General features: G+C 51.0%; 1 protein-coding gene across 2 annotated transcripts; it reads left to right on the forward strand.

The window, feature by feature from the left end:
- Nucleotides 1-842: 842 nt before the first annotated feature.
- Nucleotides 843-6,623, forward strand: RGS16 (regulator of G protein signaling 16). 2 transcript variants are annotated; one of them, XM_036078652.2, is made up of 5 exons: nt 843-1,035; nt 1,965-2,075; nt 2,835-2,899; nt 3,186-3,352; nt 4,747-6,623. In XM_036078652.2, exons 1-5 carry the CDS (start codon nt 992-994, stop codon nt 4,966-4,968), a joined length of 609 nt encoding a protein of 202 aa, XP_035934545.1. In that variant the 5' UTR covers nt 843-991; the 3' UTR covers nt 4,969-6,623. The 2 variants fall into 2 exon arrangements, with proteins under 2 accessions (XP_035934545.1, XP_035934546.1); XM_036078653.2 differs by having other exon boundaries at nt 2,838-2,899.
- The last annotated feature ends 6,190 nt before the right edge of the window (nt 6,624-12,813 follow it).

A 12,813-nucleotide genomic window follows, 5' to 3' on the forward strand; every position in this document is an offset into this window, starting at 1 on the left:
AAGGACACTGAACTAGCTGCTGCTTAAACCCAGGATCATTCATCACTTTACAGAGGTGTGGGGATTCTAATTTTGGCTGGGAGGGCAGTGAAAAAGCGTGGTAAATTCATGTTTGAATTCTGGCGTAACACTAACTGTGTAACGCTGAGCAAGTTAATTAACCTGACACTTAGTAAAAATGCCTGGCGCACAGATGCTCAATAAAGAGCCCCGCCCCGCCCCCACCCCACCCCGGGCCATTTGTCTGCTAATTCCAACCCCCTGATCTTGGGTAGGTCTCTTTTAACTTTCTGACTCAGTTTCTTCATCTCTGAAACGGAGGAGAGGAGATGAGATGAGGAGCTGCGGTAAAGGGCTTACTACTTAGCCCCAGAAGCATTCGGGTAGGAGCACAATAAATGGTAGTAATCAGTATAATCAACACGTTGCCTTGCGCGGCTTGCACCCCTTGCTCCCGTCCGTGAGGACCGAGCAGGTTCAGGCGCAGGCAGTGAGTGGTCTGCACGGTCTGTGCCTCCCCAACGCGTCACTCCCCACGCAAATCCGCCCGCTACCGCTGAGTTGGTTTTCTGATTTTACTAGAGGCCGACGGGTTTTTTCCTACTAAACTGAGTGGGCGCTCCTCGGGCCGTGTGACTTCCCCGCCGCTTCTCCTTCCGCACCCGGAGCAGCCCGGAGGGGAGGGCAGCCGCGTGCGCCCGGCGGTGTGCAAGTTGCGGGCGCCCCGCCCCGTCGAGCTCCCGGGCCCCGCCTCCACCTTACCCGCGCGCCGTCCCGCTCTCCGATTGGTCGGCGGCGCTCAGCCCCGCCCCGCTCCCTCCGAGGGAATAAAAGCCGGGGTAGCCGCGAGTCCGCGCGTGCAGCCTGATCAAGCTAAAGCGCCTTGAGTAGTGCCGGTCGCCGCCCCTGCCCCTCTGCCTCCTCACGTTCGCGGAGACCACTGGAGCCCGTCACCATCCTCCCCACGACGTGCTGCCCTGAACCCACAGCCATGTGCCGGACCCTGGCCACCTTCCCCACCACCTGCCTGGAGAGGTAAGAGGAGCTTGTCCCTGGATCTTGCCCGCTGCCCGCAGGAAGAAGTCCAAGTCCCCCCCAATCCTTAGGGAGTGGAGCGGCAGGCTTGGGGACCGGGCGGCGGGAGAATGGGACTCTAGTGACTCGAGTGGAGAGGCGGAGGTCACCTGGGTTCCACCTTTTCAGATGCTTCCCTTAGAGTCCTAGAGAAGCGACGGGCCGAGAGAAGGGAGAAGGAAGAACCACGGGAAGCAGAGGAACCCCTGCTTACTGTCATTCCCCATCCTCTGACAAATGGCAGTCCTCCGCGGACCTGCCGAAGACCGGCTGCAGGAGGAGCACATTGGCATCAGCAGGCAGAACTCCCTTTTCTAGTTTCTTCAGCACTTGGTTTTCATTCTACAGCCCAGATCTAGGAGCATGGCCTGCCTGGGCCCCGAGAAGGCAGGGAGGTGTTTTTTTGGGTCCACCAGTGAGGGATGTGCCCACTTCCCAGGGAGCTACTCAACCACCTCTAGTCCTTGCTGGAGCTGGTGGCTGGGAAGGAAAAAGTGAAGAAGGTGAAAGCAGGAATCAATTTCCACACAGTTCCAGAAATAGTCACCATAAGCCTAGAGGGTGCTGAACTGCCTTCTGCTAATCAACAGGCACAAAGATAGATCGGCGTGACTTAAGTGGGAAAAAGCCCATGTGTGCTGTGCTCTAAACTCAGAAAGTGTAAGTCCTACTGAGGAACAGCTGAAACATTACTTTCTGGGCTGTTTCTGGGCTGGTGATATTAAGAGACAAGCAGAGTTTAAGCCCTGGGAACAGCAGAAGATTCCCAGGAACCCTTGAGGCTGGAATGAAGGTGACACCAGCCTAAACTCTTCTTCGGGACCCCATAAACCTTTGAGCCCTGGCTGAGCCAATGTAGGATCCTTATGTGTTCCTGCTTTGTTTTTCAGAGCCAAAGAGTTCAAGACACGGCTGGGGATCTTTCTTCACAAATCAGAGCTGGGCTCTGACACTGGGAGTGTTGGCAAGTTCGAGTGGAGCAGCAAACACAGCAAAGAGGGGTAAGTCCTGCTAGCTGGCCTAGGGCCCTGGAGGGGAGGGGGCCAGATTTAGGAAAAGAGCCATAAGAAAGAAAATACGAGGAGAAATTAGGACGTGCTAGGGTGGGCCGTGATGACCCCTTCCTGGAGATTTTAGTGAAGATTCCTGCTGGTCTGCTGTGGGTGACTAGGTAGGTGGCTCCAGGGCTCTGAGGCCACCAACAGATGTGTGTATCAGGGTTGGAATGTCTAGTTACCAGACTGTCCCACCTGGAGATGTCATCGTCTGTGCAACCAGGGCTAGGACAGGGTCTAAGAACACTTGAGGCTTTTCAGTCAATGACTCTTCTTCCATTAACATGCACTTTGCCTACGAGCCCTTTCATATTGAACGTCAAGGGTGTGAGGTGCTGCTCTAGTGTCTGGGGTTATGGGTAGACTTAATCTCTATTCCTGAGGCCCTTATTTCCATGGGGGGAGTGTAGAAAACAAAGCTCAGAGTCAGAGGAACAGAAACAATTTTGGACAGTGAAGAGACCGTCTTAGAGTTACTTACTGAGGGCCAGAAGGTTCCTGGCTCTGGTTTCTTGTTATTGAACTGTCCTCTAGAAAAATACCTGTAGCCTCAACTAAGAGTTTGAGGAGTCAGCTCCAATAATCACTGAGCAAGTCTTTGTGTGAATTATACAACTTCCATCAGAGTTCTGGCTAGGATTTATGCTATGCATTAGTGTGTTGGTCTTTTTTTAATTAAAATCTTGGCTTTTTTTTTTTTTTTAGCAGAAACTTCTCAGAAGATGTGCTGGGGTGGAAAGAGTCATTTGACTTGCTACTGAGCAGTAAAAGTGAGTAGGACCCTGTTGTGTCTGTCTGTGGATGGCACATGTGTACCCATGTGCTTTGGAGCCAGCCTGAGGGATGCTGAAAAGCGTGGGCAAAATAATAGTCGTAGTAATAATAATAATGATCCCCTAGTGTGCCAGGCTCTGTTCAGAATACAAAGGCAGGTCCTTGTTCAAGAAAATTACATCCTAAAAATAGAGCCATTAACTACAATTGCTGTCTTTCTCCTTTTATTCCCCCGCTGTCCTGCTGTCTGACCTGTCTCTCCCTCTCTTCCCTCAACCCCAGATGGAGTGGCCGCCTTCCACGCTTTCCTGAAGACGGAGTTTAGTGAGGAGAACCTGGAGTTCTGGCTGGCCTGTGAGGAGTTCAAGAAGCTCCGGTCAGCTACCAAGCTGGCCTCCCGGGCTCAAAAGATCTTTGAGGAATTTATCTGCCGTGAAGCCCCAAAAGAGGTCAGAGCCTCAGCATGTTCTGGGGATCCTGCCGCCGTGCCTCCTCCTTCCCCACTGAGGATTGGGGCTGGGGGCTGTCCAGCAGGGGGAGGGTTGAGTTTAGAGAGTGATCTTCTTTGGCACGGGGCTGGATGGGCTTCTGGGGCCGGAGACTAGGAAACCCAGGCGCTCTGCTGCTCCTGGTGCCCTTACCCTCAGTCTCGCTGATGGGGCTAGAGGGCTTGGCAGGTGGTGTGGCTTCTGTCCATACCCACTTTTGCAAGCTAAGGCCTTTTTAGAGGCTCAAAACACACGAGTGTGGAGACAGGGCAACCTGGGGACCTTGTGTGACCCGGTTCAGTCCCCTGGCTGACCTGCCTCAGGCTGGCTGGTCCGTGGGCGGCGAGGTTTTGCGCCTGCCCTCAGGTCTCCGCGGGGGCCACCAGCGTTTGCTAAAGTGAGTGGGGCCACCTTGTGGAGAGAGACTAGTAATGCCTTGCTTTTGTATCCTACGCTGTATTGTATTTTCTGAGCACTTGAATTTTTTCCATGTTATTCCATAAAGATTTATTGAGCACCAATTACATGCAAGGCATGGTTATAGTCACTGGGGACATAGCAGGGACAAAAAGTCTCTACCCTAATGAGAGAAGATGACAATAACCGATTAAATGAGTAAATACATGTCAGGGGATGGTGCGTGTTCTGATCCAAGCAAAGCAGGTTTTGAAAGGGAGCACCGAAGTATGGGGTGGGTGGACTTGAAGTCTTTTTGCTTTACAAAGGGAAGTGAGGGGTGGTCTGTCCCATAAGGTGACAGATGAACACTTCCCTCCCTTCTAAACATTCCAACACAGGAAATGGCAAGTGCAAACCCAGCAGGGAGTGGGCCCGAGTGGAGCACGGAGAGTGAGGGAGGCAGACTAGGAGAGGAGGTCGGACCAGTGAGTGGCAGGGCGCCAGATGTGGGCCCAGCACGTGCGCTGGCTTTTCCTTTGAGTGACATGGGAGGACGGCCCTGCTGCTGGCAAACTGACTTGAGTTTTCAAAGGCTTACTCTAGCCGCTGGCTGGAGAACAGACCACAGGAGTGCGGGGCGAGGAGAGAGAGCAGCTAGCAGCTCTGGCACTAACCTGAGGAGAGAGGTGACGGCGATCTGAACCAGGACTGTCCCGAGGCAGGGATGAAAAGGCATTAGATTTGTATGCTTGATAACTTTTGGAGGGCAGACCCTGGGTCCGATGTGCGGACAGGCCCAGAATTGAAAAGCCAGTTAATAGTCAACTCAGGAGACCCCAGGTTCCTGGTTCAGAATCCTGCCAGTCAGCCCTCTCCCCACCTCACCCCCCCGGCCTGCTGGACCCCTTGCCTGGCCCACCCTCCCCTCACCCATGTGCTTGCTTTCCTTCCCACAGGTGAACATAGACCACGAGACCAGGGAGCTGACCAGGATGAACTTGCAGGCTGTCACGGCCACGTGCTTCGACGTGGCTCAGGGGAAGACTCACACCCTGATGGAGAAGGACTCCTATCCACGCTTCCTGAAGTCCCCTGCTTACCGGGACCTGGCGGCCCAAGCCTCGGCCACCTCTGCCTCTCCAGCCAGCTGCGGCCCCGCAGAGCCCTTGCACACTTGAGCCTCGTGGCAGTGAGGGAGCCAGCCGGGAGGAGAGGTGGGGTCACCCATCCCTGGGGCAGATTCTACCAAGCAAGCGCGAGAGGACAGTGAAGGAAGACGCCCATCTGGCAGCCTGTTTTGGAAGCCCCCTCTCCTCCAGATACTGTGGGACTGGATTCCATGCATGAGAGGGTCCCCCCCCACCCCCCCTTCCAGGACCGGCACATATGGGCCGAAGGGGAAGGTTGTGTGGGGCTCTCCGGGGAGAGGGAAGGTGGTGAAGGAGTTATTGTTGGCTCTTATCGTTTTCCACGGGGCAAGAAATATTCCGGGGTGGTTTGGGAAACACGGATAAAGGAAACTTGAAAATGAGACAGAGCAAGACGACCAGATCAGCTCTTCTGCCTGGTGAGGAGCTGGCTCAGATGGCGCCCTGTTCCCCTAGTTCCCAGGCTGTCAGGCCCAGAAGGGAGCTGCGGATGCGGTGCCTTCCCACTCTGTCCTCCTCACCTGCCCCTGGGCTGCCCGGGGCCCCCTTAGCTTGCACTTCTTCCCATTCCTGTGCCCAGCCTCACGGCCCAGAGAACCAATTTGACCCTTGCCCAAAATGAGATTTTTTTTTTATACCACAAAAACTGGCCTTTGGAGCCCCTTTCCCACATCAGTAGAGAGCCTGGAAAAGGGGCCATCTTGCTCCTGTGAAATTGATCTTGGTGCTCTTGGTGACCTTTGCAGGCGGTCCCCGAACCTGTCCTGGCAGTAAGGTCCACCTGTGGGCAGGGCCTGCGAGGGCCTGTTGCGGGGGTGTGCCCTCCCTTGGCCCCGGGCTGCCCTGGACCGTAGGGCCCATGAGGAGGAAGGCGTGGGGCCTCTCAATGAGTTCTTACGCTCTGCAGTGTGGAACGAGGGAGAAAAGGATCCTAAGACATCTCTTGGCAGTTCCCAAAAGTTCCGTTGAAATCAAGCCAGTATTTTTTGTGGGTGTGAGAACAAGGAAAAAGATGCCCAGAATGGAAGGGGAACCTTATGTTTCTTTCCTGTGGATGTGACGTGCACTTACCGGAGTATGGGGAGAAGTTGGACCAGGGACCACGATGGCCCTTGGAAGACAGAAGCCGGGGGTGCAGCTGGAGAGAGAGGCTGCTTGGAAGAGCAGGACTGGGGGAAATCAGAACCTGCTTGTCACCTCAGGGCAACACCGAACACACATTTTTGTGTTGGGACTTCTGCATGAGCCCAGGCCCAAGAGGTGAATGAACCAGGCGGCCCCCTTCTGCCCCAGGAAAAGCAACACTGTTCTCTCTGCACTATGCGCTCCTCCAGGAGAAAATTATTTAAGTATAATGTGTTGTCGGTTTTGTGACCATTGTCATAGCATATTATTTTTATTACTGTTGTGTTGTTGCTACTGTTATTTATTATTGTAATTTCAGTTTGCCTCTGCTGGAGAATCTCAGCAGGGGCTGGTCGCCCGACTGTCTCCCTCTCCACCAGACTCTACCTCTGAATGTGCTGGGAACCTCTGAGCGCCTGTCAGGGGCTCCTCACCGTTTAAATATTTATTTATTGTTGACAATGGAGCTGGTTTCCTGGATAGGAATGATGTACTTTATCCTTGTTTCCCTGTTTCAGCATGTTATATTCTTGTAAAATAAAAATAAAACCCAAATATGAGATCCCGTCTGTAAGGGCTGTGTGGTCTGGCTGAGGGAGGGGAGGGGCCCGGGAAAGCCTGGGGGCGGAGCTGCCCCCCGCCCCGCCCCCCTCCCGGGCGATCCCTCCCCGCGCATGGGACAGCTCTTGGGTCCCAGGCAGAGGCCCAAGTGAAAGACCCATGTCTGCCTGGTGACTGGCAGGGTTGATGAGAAGGGGATATGTGCTAAGGGTGGCCACCAAGATTGGTCACTTCCTGTAGCCGGTGATGGCCCCAACTTGCGTCGGGCTGTTGTGTCGATGGGACCCAGTCCGCCTGCTGTCATCGGAGAGCCCATGTACTTCGCCCAGAGTGAACCATTCCCAACTTGGCCTCTCACAACACAAGGGGAGGCTCCCCTTGGTCCAGTAGCCACAGGTGATCAGTTAGATGGTGGCTTTCGGGGCATATTCACTTTTGCCCATTTTTAATTTGCATTAGAATTTCATATAAATTCCAAGCATTAGTATTTTGCAAATAATTTCATAGAAGTCTCTGAGATGAGCTATGGGAAGCCACTCTGTATGTGAGGCTGCTCCATTCCATGGGCTGAGGGAGCAAGAGGGTTGAGCTGGGCTTGAAACAATCTGGGGGTAGGTTTGCAAGGATCATATCTGCTCTTCCTTCGCCAATAGCCTTTCTTACCCTACAAATCCTCTCCCCCCCCCTCCTTACCACTATTTAAAAATTCCTTTTCTATTGAATTATCTGTTTGTACTCTGGTTTATTGACTTGCAGGTGGACAATATCTAGTTAAAAATGTGGGACGGGGTGAGCTCAGGGTCTTCCTACTGCCATCTTCCCAAGCACTTTTCTTGAATTATCTGTTTGTACACAGATCTGGACCTTCTATTGGCTTTTATTTCTCCCCTATTGTTAGTCTGAGTAAGTGACCAGACTCCAGGGATGGCGGGTAGAAAATCCGGTGGATTCACACTCTACGCCCAGGTCTAAGGGAGGGTTCTGTGGGCAACTCCAGGAGGAATTCAGAATTGAGGGGCCTGAGAAGGAAGATTGGATCAGATGCTGTGGCAGGCCCCGATCTCATGAAGTCCTTCCACCAGCTCCATGAGGTAGGTATGTTAGCCTGTGATTCAGGGGACTGAGGCTCGTGGGGTAAGGAACAGACCCTGGGCAGCGGGCCAGAGAGAGCAGCGGAGACGGAGATGCGAGGGCAGCCCAGTTATACCATTGGGGGGCATATCCGGTGTGCAAGAGATGGGTGTGGAGATTGATGAGGGAAGAAGAAAGCTGGGTACCCAGGGAAGCGGGGAGGTATTCACATTGTCCTCTTTTCCTTCCTTCCTTTCCTTCTTTTTGCCTTTTTACATGCATTTGAATGCATCACGTGTGCCTGGCAGAAAACCAAAAGCAGTAACTGTACTTTCAACAGAAAGTAACCTCATTTATTTAATAGTGGGTGGGGATGCTGAGTATGTTTAGGCAGGGGCACCAATGTGCGCTTTTTGAAGCAACGTGGGCAGCCAGTAGGAAAAGGCAGGTGTAATCAGTGAGTGACAGAGAAATGAATGGGGACGATGGACATCCAGTGGCGGGGGTGCGTGCTGGTGGGCCCCACAGTCCAGTGAGACCATCCTCAAGGCTCGTTCCCATCCCCCTTCACATAAAAAGTGGTCTTGGCTTCCGTGGTGTGGCTGAAGGTGGTAGGTCCACATTAGAGAGGAGAACTGCTCTTTGCTGACCTTTGACATGTCCCAGGTGTCAGGCTCAAAACAGTCCCATGCTGTAATGCTTCACTGAGAGTTTAAGGGATTTCCTGAAGATCACACTGCTAGCAAGTGGCTCTGATATCTTTGGACTCCCCAGCTCTGCCTCCTCCCCAGAGCACTCTAGGCTTTGGCTCAGCAGGGAAAGCATTTCCTAAATAGCCTGTGGCTGGCCTCCCAGCCCTCTCTTGCTACTCTCTCCCCTGTCCCTTGAAAACAGATCTGTCCCAGGTCCCAGATTCGCTGTTACTGTCTCAACTTTCCAACTTTCCTGGACCACCTCCCTGCTGTGTCCCCTGCTCTCATTGCTGCCCTCCACCTCCTTAATCAGCTAGGGAGGCATCTTCCAAGGGCCAACTCAAGGATCTTTCTGGGGAGACTTGCCTGAGCCTTTGGGTCTGATTATGGATGCCTCTCCTTCATGTACCACTGCTGCTGATGCTCACCTGAACTGGAACACTTAGATCCCTGCTTTCTACCTCTCTGCCCCTGATGGCAAGCTCCTGGGACTAGGCAGGTCTTTTTCTCCCCAGGGCCTTGCAGCTAAGCTTTCAGCAAATGGCTCTTGAGTTAATGATTAGTTTCAAATCCAGCAGGAAGAAAGTTCAGATTACAACTATGTCCTGCACGGTCTTGACACATAACACATTTGAAACCAGGGTCATCATCGTCCCCAACAGATACGCACCGCCTTCCGTTTCTCTGACCTTGATACACAGAGGCCCTGGCCACCCAAGTTCAGGCTTCTCCATCTCTTCTACATGTCATCTCAGCCAGTCTGGGAAATGGGTTGAGTCCAGCTTCTCCTCCCCAGGCTCACCGAGACTTCCTTAGAGGAGCCTTTCGCCCTCTCCGGTCCGAGCTATAAAGACAGCTTTCCACCTGGTCTCCCTCTCCCGGCCTCTCCCACTCGTTGCCCACGCTGCCAGTCTTCATCCCTAAAGCACAGATCTGAGCAGGTCGTGGCTGCACTCAAACCCCTTTGATGGCTCCCCTTTGACTCCCAAGAGAAAGTCCAGATCTGACCATGGCATCTGAGGCTCACTCTGAGCTGACCCAAGTCCCTCTCCTGAGCTGTCTCCTGCCCAGATGGCCTCTAGGCACACGCTGTTCTCTCTGCTTGGAATGGCCTCTTCCTCTTATTTTTTAACTGGGGCGTGGTGAGGAGGGGAATGCCCTCCTCTAAATCCAGCAAAAGCATCACCTCCTCCGTGAAGCCTTCCCAGATGTCTACTGCGCAGAGTTAATCTCACCCATGTCTGTGATGCTAGGACATACTCTTTTGACTTTGCCGTCCACACTGTAGGGCGCACTTCACATGTTTTCCTCCCCCTACACTGGTCTCTTTGTGGCCAGAAGCCATATTATCTACCTTGATAAGATGGCACCGAACAGACTGCAGCAAAGCTGTTCACAGCCCTGGCCGTGGAATCAAAATATTTGGGTTGGAACCCTGGCTCATTCTCTGTATGACTTAGGAAGTTATTAGGGTCGTTCGCTCATCAGTAAAACGAAGATAGAAGAGTGAACCCCTCAGAGGAGACATTGAATGAAATAAGTGTTTGGCACAGTGTTATTGTCCCATGAATATTAGTTACTATTATTATTATTATTATCTGATTCCTAGTACTTAGCACAGTGCCTTGTACACAGTAGGCAGCAGTCAGTAATCTTGTATTGACTTCTTGAATAGAATGGAAGAACCAGAGTCCAAGTCTACGTTTCTTTCAAGAATAGTACAGCTGTTTCACTATTGTATATCATCTGATGTGCAGAGCATTACAGAATTTCAAGTGAGGAAATCAAGGCTTGAGCCATTCATCAACTCCCTCAAACCCGGGTCAGCTCGCGCTCCTTCCAAATCGGTGCTGTTGCTCCCACGTGACTGGAAGCCACCCCGCCCCCCCAACCCCCGGCGACTCTGGCCCATCCTTCACCCTCTGCTGCCCCCCTGTGTCCATACCAGGCAAGGCAAACTTTTTCCCTGGTATTGCTTGACTTTGGTTCTATTTTGTTTGGCTCCTTCCTTTGGAATGATTTCCAAGAGATATAATTTATGGTTTTGTTTACTAACGCATTTTATTAAATATGTGAACGTTTAATATAAATGAGAATAATTAGCATAACTGGTAAGACAACCAGTGGGTATAGGGTTTAAAACAAGATTTTCTTTAGTCAATAGGGCTAAATTAACTTTAGAAACTGAAGCTCTTAGGTAAAGAGAGAAAGGTGTTCAGGGCATATTAAGGGCTGATCTCAAGCTAATTCCCTTTCACTGAAACTTTAAATTGGTCCAGCTCTTCAAATTGCTTTAGGGAAGAAAAGAAAGATTTGAAATTTAAATAACGGAGGAGAGATCCCAAGGGTGAGGGATGTAATGCTGTTAGCTGCTAGATGGAGCTAACAGTTTGAATCTCCATCATTTAGAAAAAATACCTCTTGACTTACGGTGTTGGTGATTCCCAAGCTTTGGTCACCAACCTAGACAAGGATTTGATTTAAACTTTGAGAAAAGTGATAACGCGTGGATTAATCCTTTATTTGGATTATAATTTGGGCCCCCACTTAAGAGAGAGTTCTGTGCTGGAGAGTATCATTGTCTTAACTTACTCCATCCTGCCGGTACCAAGGGGCGGTTTCACAGACAATCAAGCTTTAGACAGCAGGCTCTGAATTCAGTCCCACATCCGCTACTGATCAGCCGAGCGATCTTCAGCACATTACTGGATTTCTCACAGACTCACTTTTTCCCGTAACCTGTGAATAAGAAATAGGACTGGCTTCAAAGGACTTTTGTGATAACAGAATGAGAAAATTTATGGAAAATATTCAGCACAGTGCTCCACAGATTATAATCCACGAATTATAGCTACATATGTGTGATAGGCACTATTCCAAGTGCTTCACATATATCCATTTCTGTAATCCTCACCATATTCCTGTGAGGTAACTTATGTTATTATTTGATATCACCATATTGCAGATGTAGCAACCAAAGGCTGGAAGGTTTAAGGAAATTGCCCAAATTCAAAGAGTTAGCCGGGGGCTCTATTAGTGAGCTATTGCTGCATCACAAACCATTCCAAAACTCTGGCTTGAAATAATAAGCATTTATTATTGCTCATGAGTCTGTGGGTCAGCTAGGCACTTCTGCTTCTCTGGGCCTGGCTCAGCCAATCTCAACTGGCTTGTTCTTGTGTCTGTGATCCACTGGTGCGCTGGTGAGAGCTGGCTGGTCTAGGTTGGCCTGAGTCATATATCTAAGGATTGGCTGGTTGTTGGCTTGGGCAATGGTGGTGTCTGGGCCTTGTGTCTCTCTTATCACCCATCAGGCTAGTCCAGGCATCTTCATATGGTGGCAGGGTGCCCAGCCCAGATTCAAAGAGGGGAGTAATGAGAGTACTTAATGAGGAAAAAGTATGAAGTTAAATTGTAAAGGGCACGGGTAGAGGGAGGGTTGAAAAAAAATGTGGCTACTTTTTGTAATTATTCTATCACACACAGTGGGAGAGTGTAGATTTGAAGCGAGGTAATCTGATACCAGAGTCCTTGCTCTGAAGCATTCTGGAGACTTAATGCCTTGACATCTGCTAGCAAGAGTCTTGCCATTTCCTGCTCCTGCCCATGGGCATGGAATGCCCTGGCAAGAGCCTTCATTCACTCGCAAGTGCTAGGGAGTTTCTAGCCATACCAGCTGTTTGGCCTTGCCCACATTTCTTGCTACTCCTTTGTTTATTCCTTTGGAATTCTGCTTTATGATCACTTGGGTCCTGAGCATTTTTGTTTGTTTTGTTTGCAAATTTTAATTTCCTATTTTAGCCACACCTCTACTTCCTCATCTTTTTATTTTATTCTTAACAAGTCACAGAATAGCTAAGATGAATGTTTACTACAGTCAAAGGAAAGCAGGAAAATCTGGATTTAATCAGCAAAATTGTGATGAAGCTGTGAGAACATCAGTAATATATCTGATTCAATTTGACCCCATTGTCTTCTTGCCAAGATTGAAGAAGAGGAGCTTCTGGTAAGTCAAATGCAAAGAAGGTCCAAAGAAGGGAAGGGTGAGATACCGTGTCCCAATATCTAACATGCTGTGTGTGGAAACGGGAAGCCAAAGGGATGGAGGGAGACATCCTTATCTTTAGCCTTGGCCTTGGCCTAGGTGTCTCTCTGCATGTCCTCCCCCTTGGTTTCCCACCCACTCCTGAGCCTGCTTGCCTGTGCTCTTGGTGGTGGCTCCTTCTTCAGAGTCTGGAGCTCTGGACTCAGCCTCGTGCCTGGGGTCTCTGTGGGCAGACTGAAGTCTCCTCCTACCAGAACAGTTGTCATACTTTACATGTCTCTTGGGCCACCCCTTCTTGATTCTCCTGGTTCAAGATAGGCAGGAGTTGGTCTCCCCAGCAAGACTGGCTATTCCTTGAGGACAGGAATATTTCCCACTGCA

The sequence above is a fragment of the Halichoerus grypus genome, chromosome 7 (assembly GCF_964656455.1).
Source record: "Halichoerus grypus chromosome 7, mHalGry1.hap1.1, whole genome shotgun sequence".
Lineage (NCBI taxonomy): Eukaryota > Metazoa > Chordata > Mammalia > Carnivora > Phocidae > Halichoerus > Halichoerus grypus.

Coding starts and splice junctions, on each gene's coding strand:
- RGS16 (XM_036078652.2), top strand. CDS start 992: ATGTGCCGGACCCTGGCCACCTTCCCCACCACCTGCCTGGAGAG. Junction 2,076..2,834: donor AGCAAACACAGCAAAGAGGG/GTAAGTCCTGCT, acceptor TTTTTTTTTTAG/CAGAAACTTCTCAGAAGATG. Junction 2,900..3,185: donor CTTGCTACTGAGCAGTAAAA/GTGAGTAGGACC, acceptor CCTCAACCCCAG/ATGGAGTGGCCGCCTTCCAC.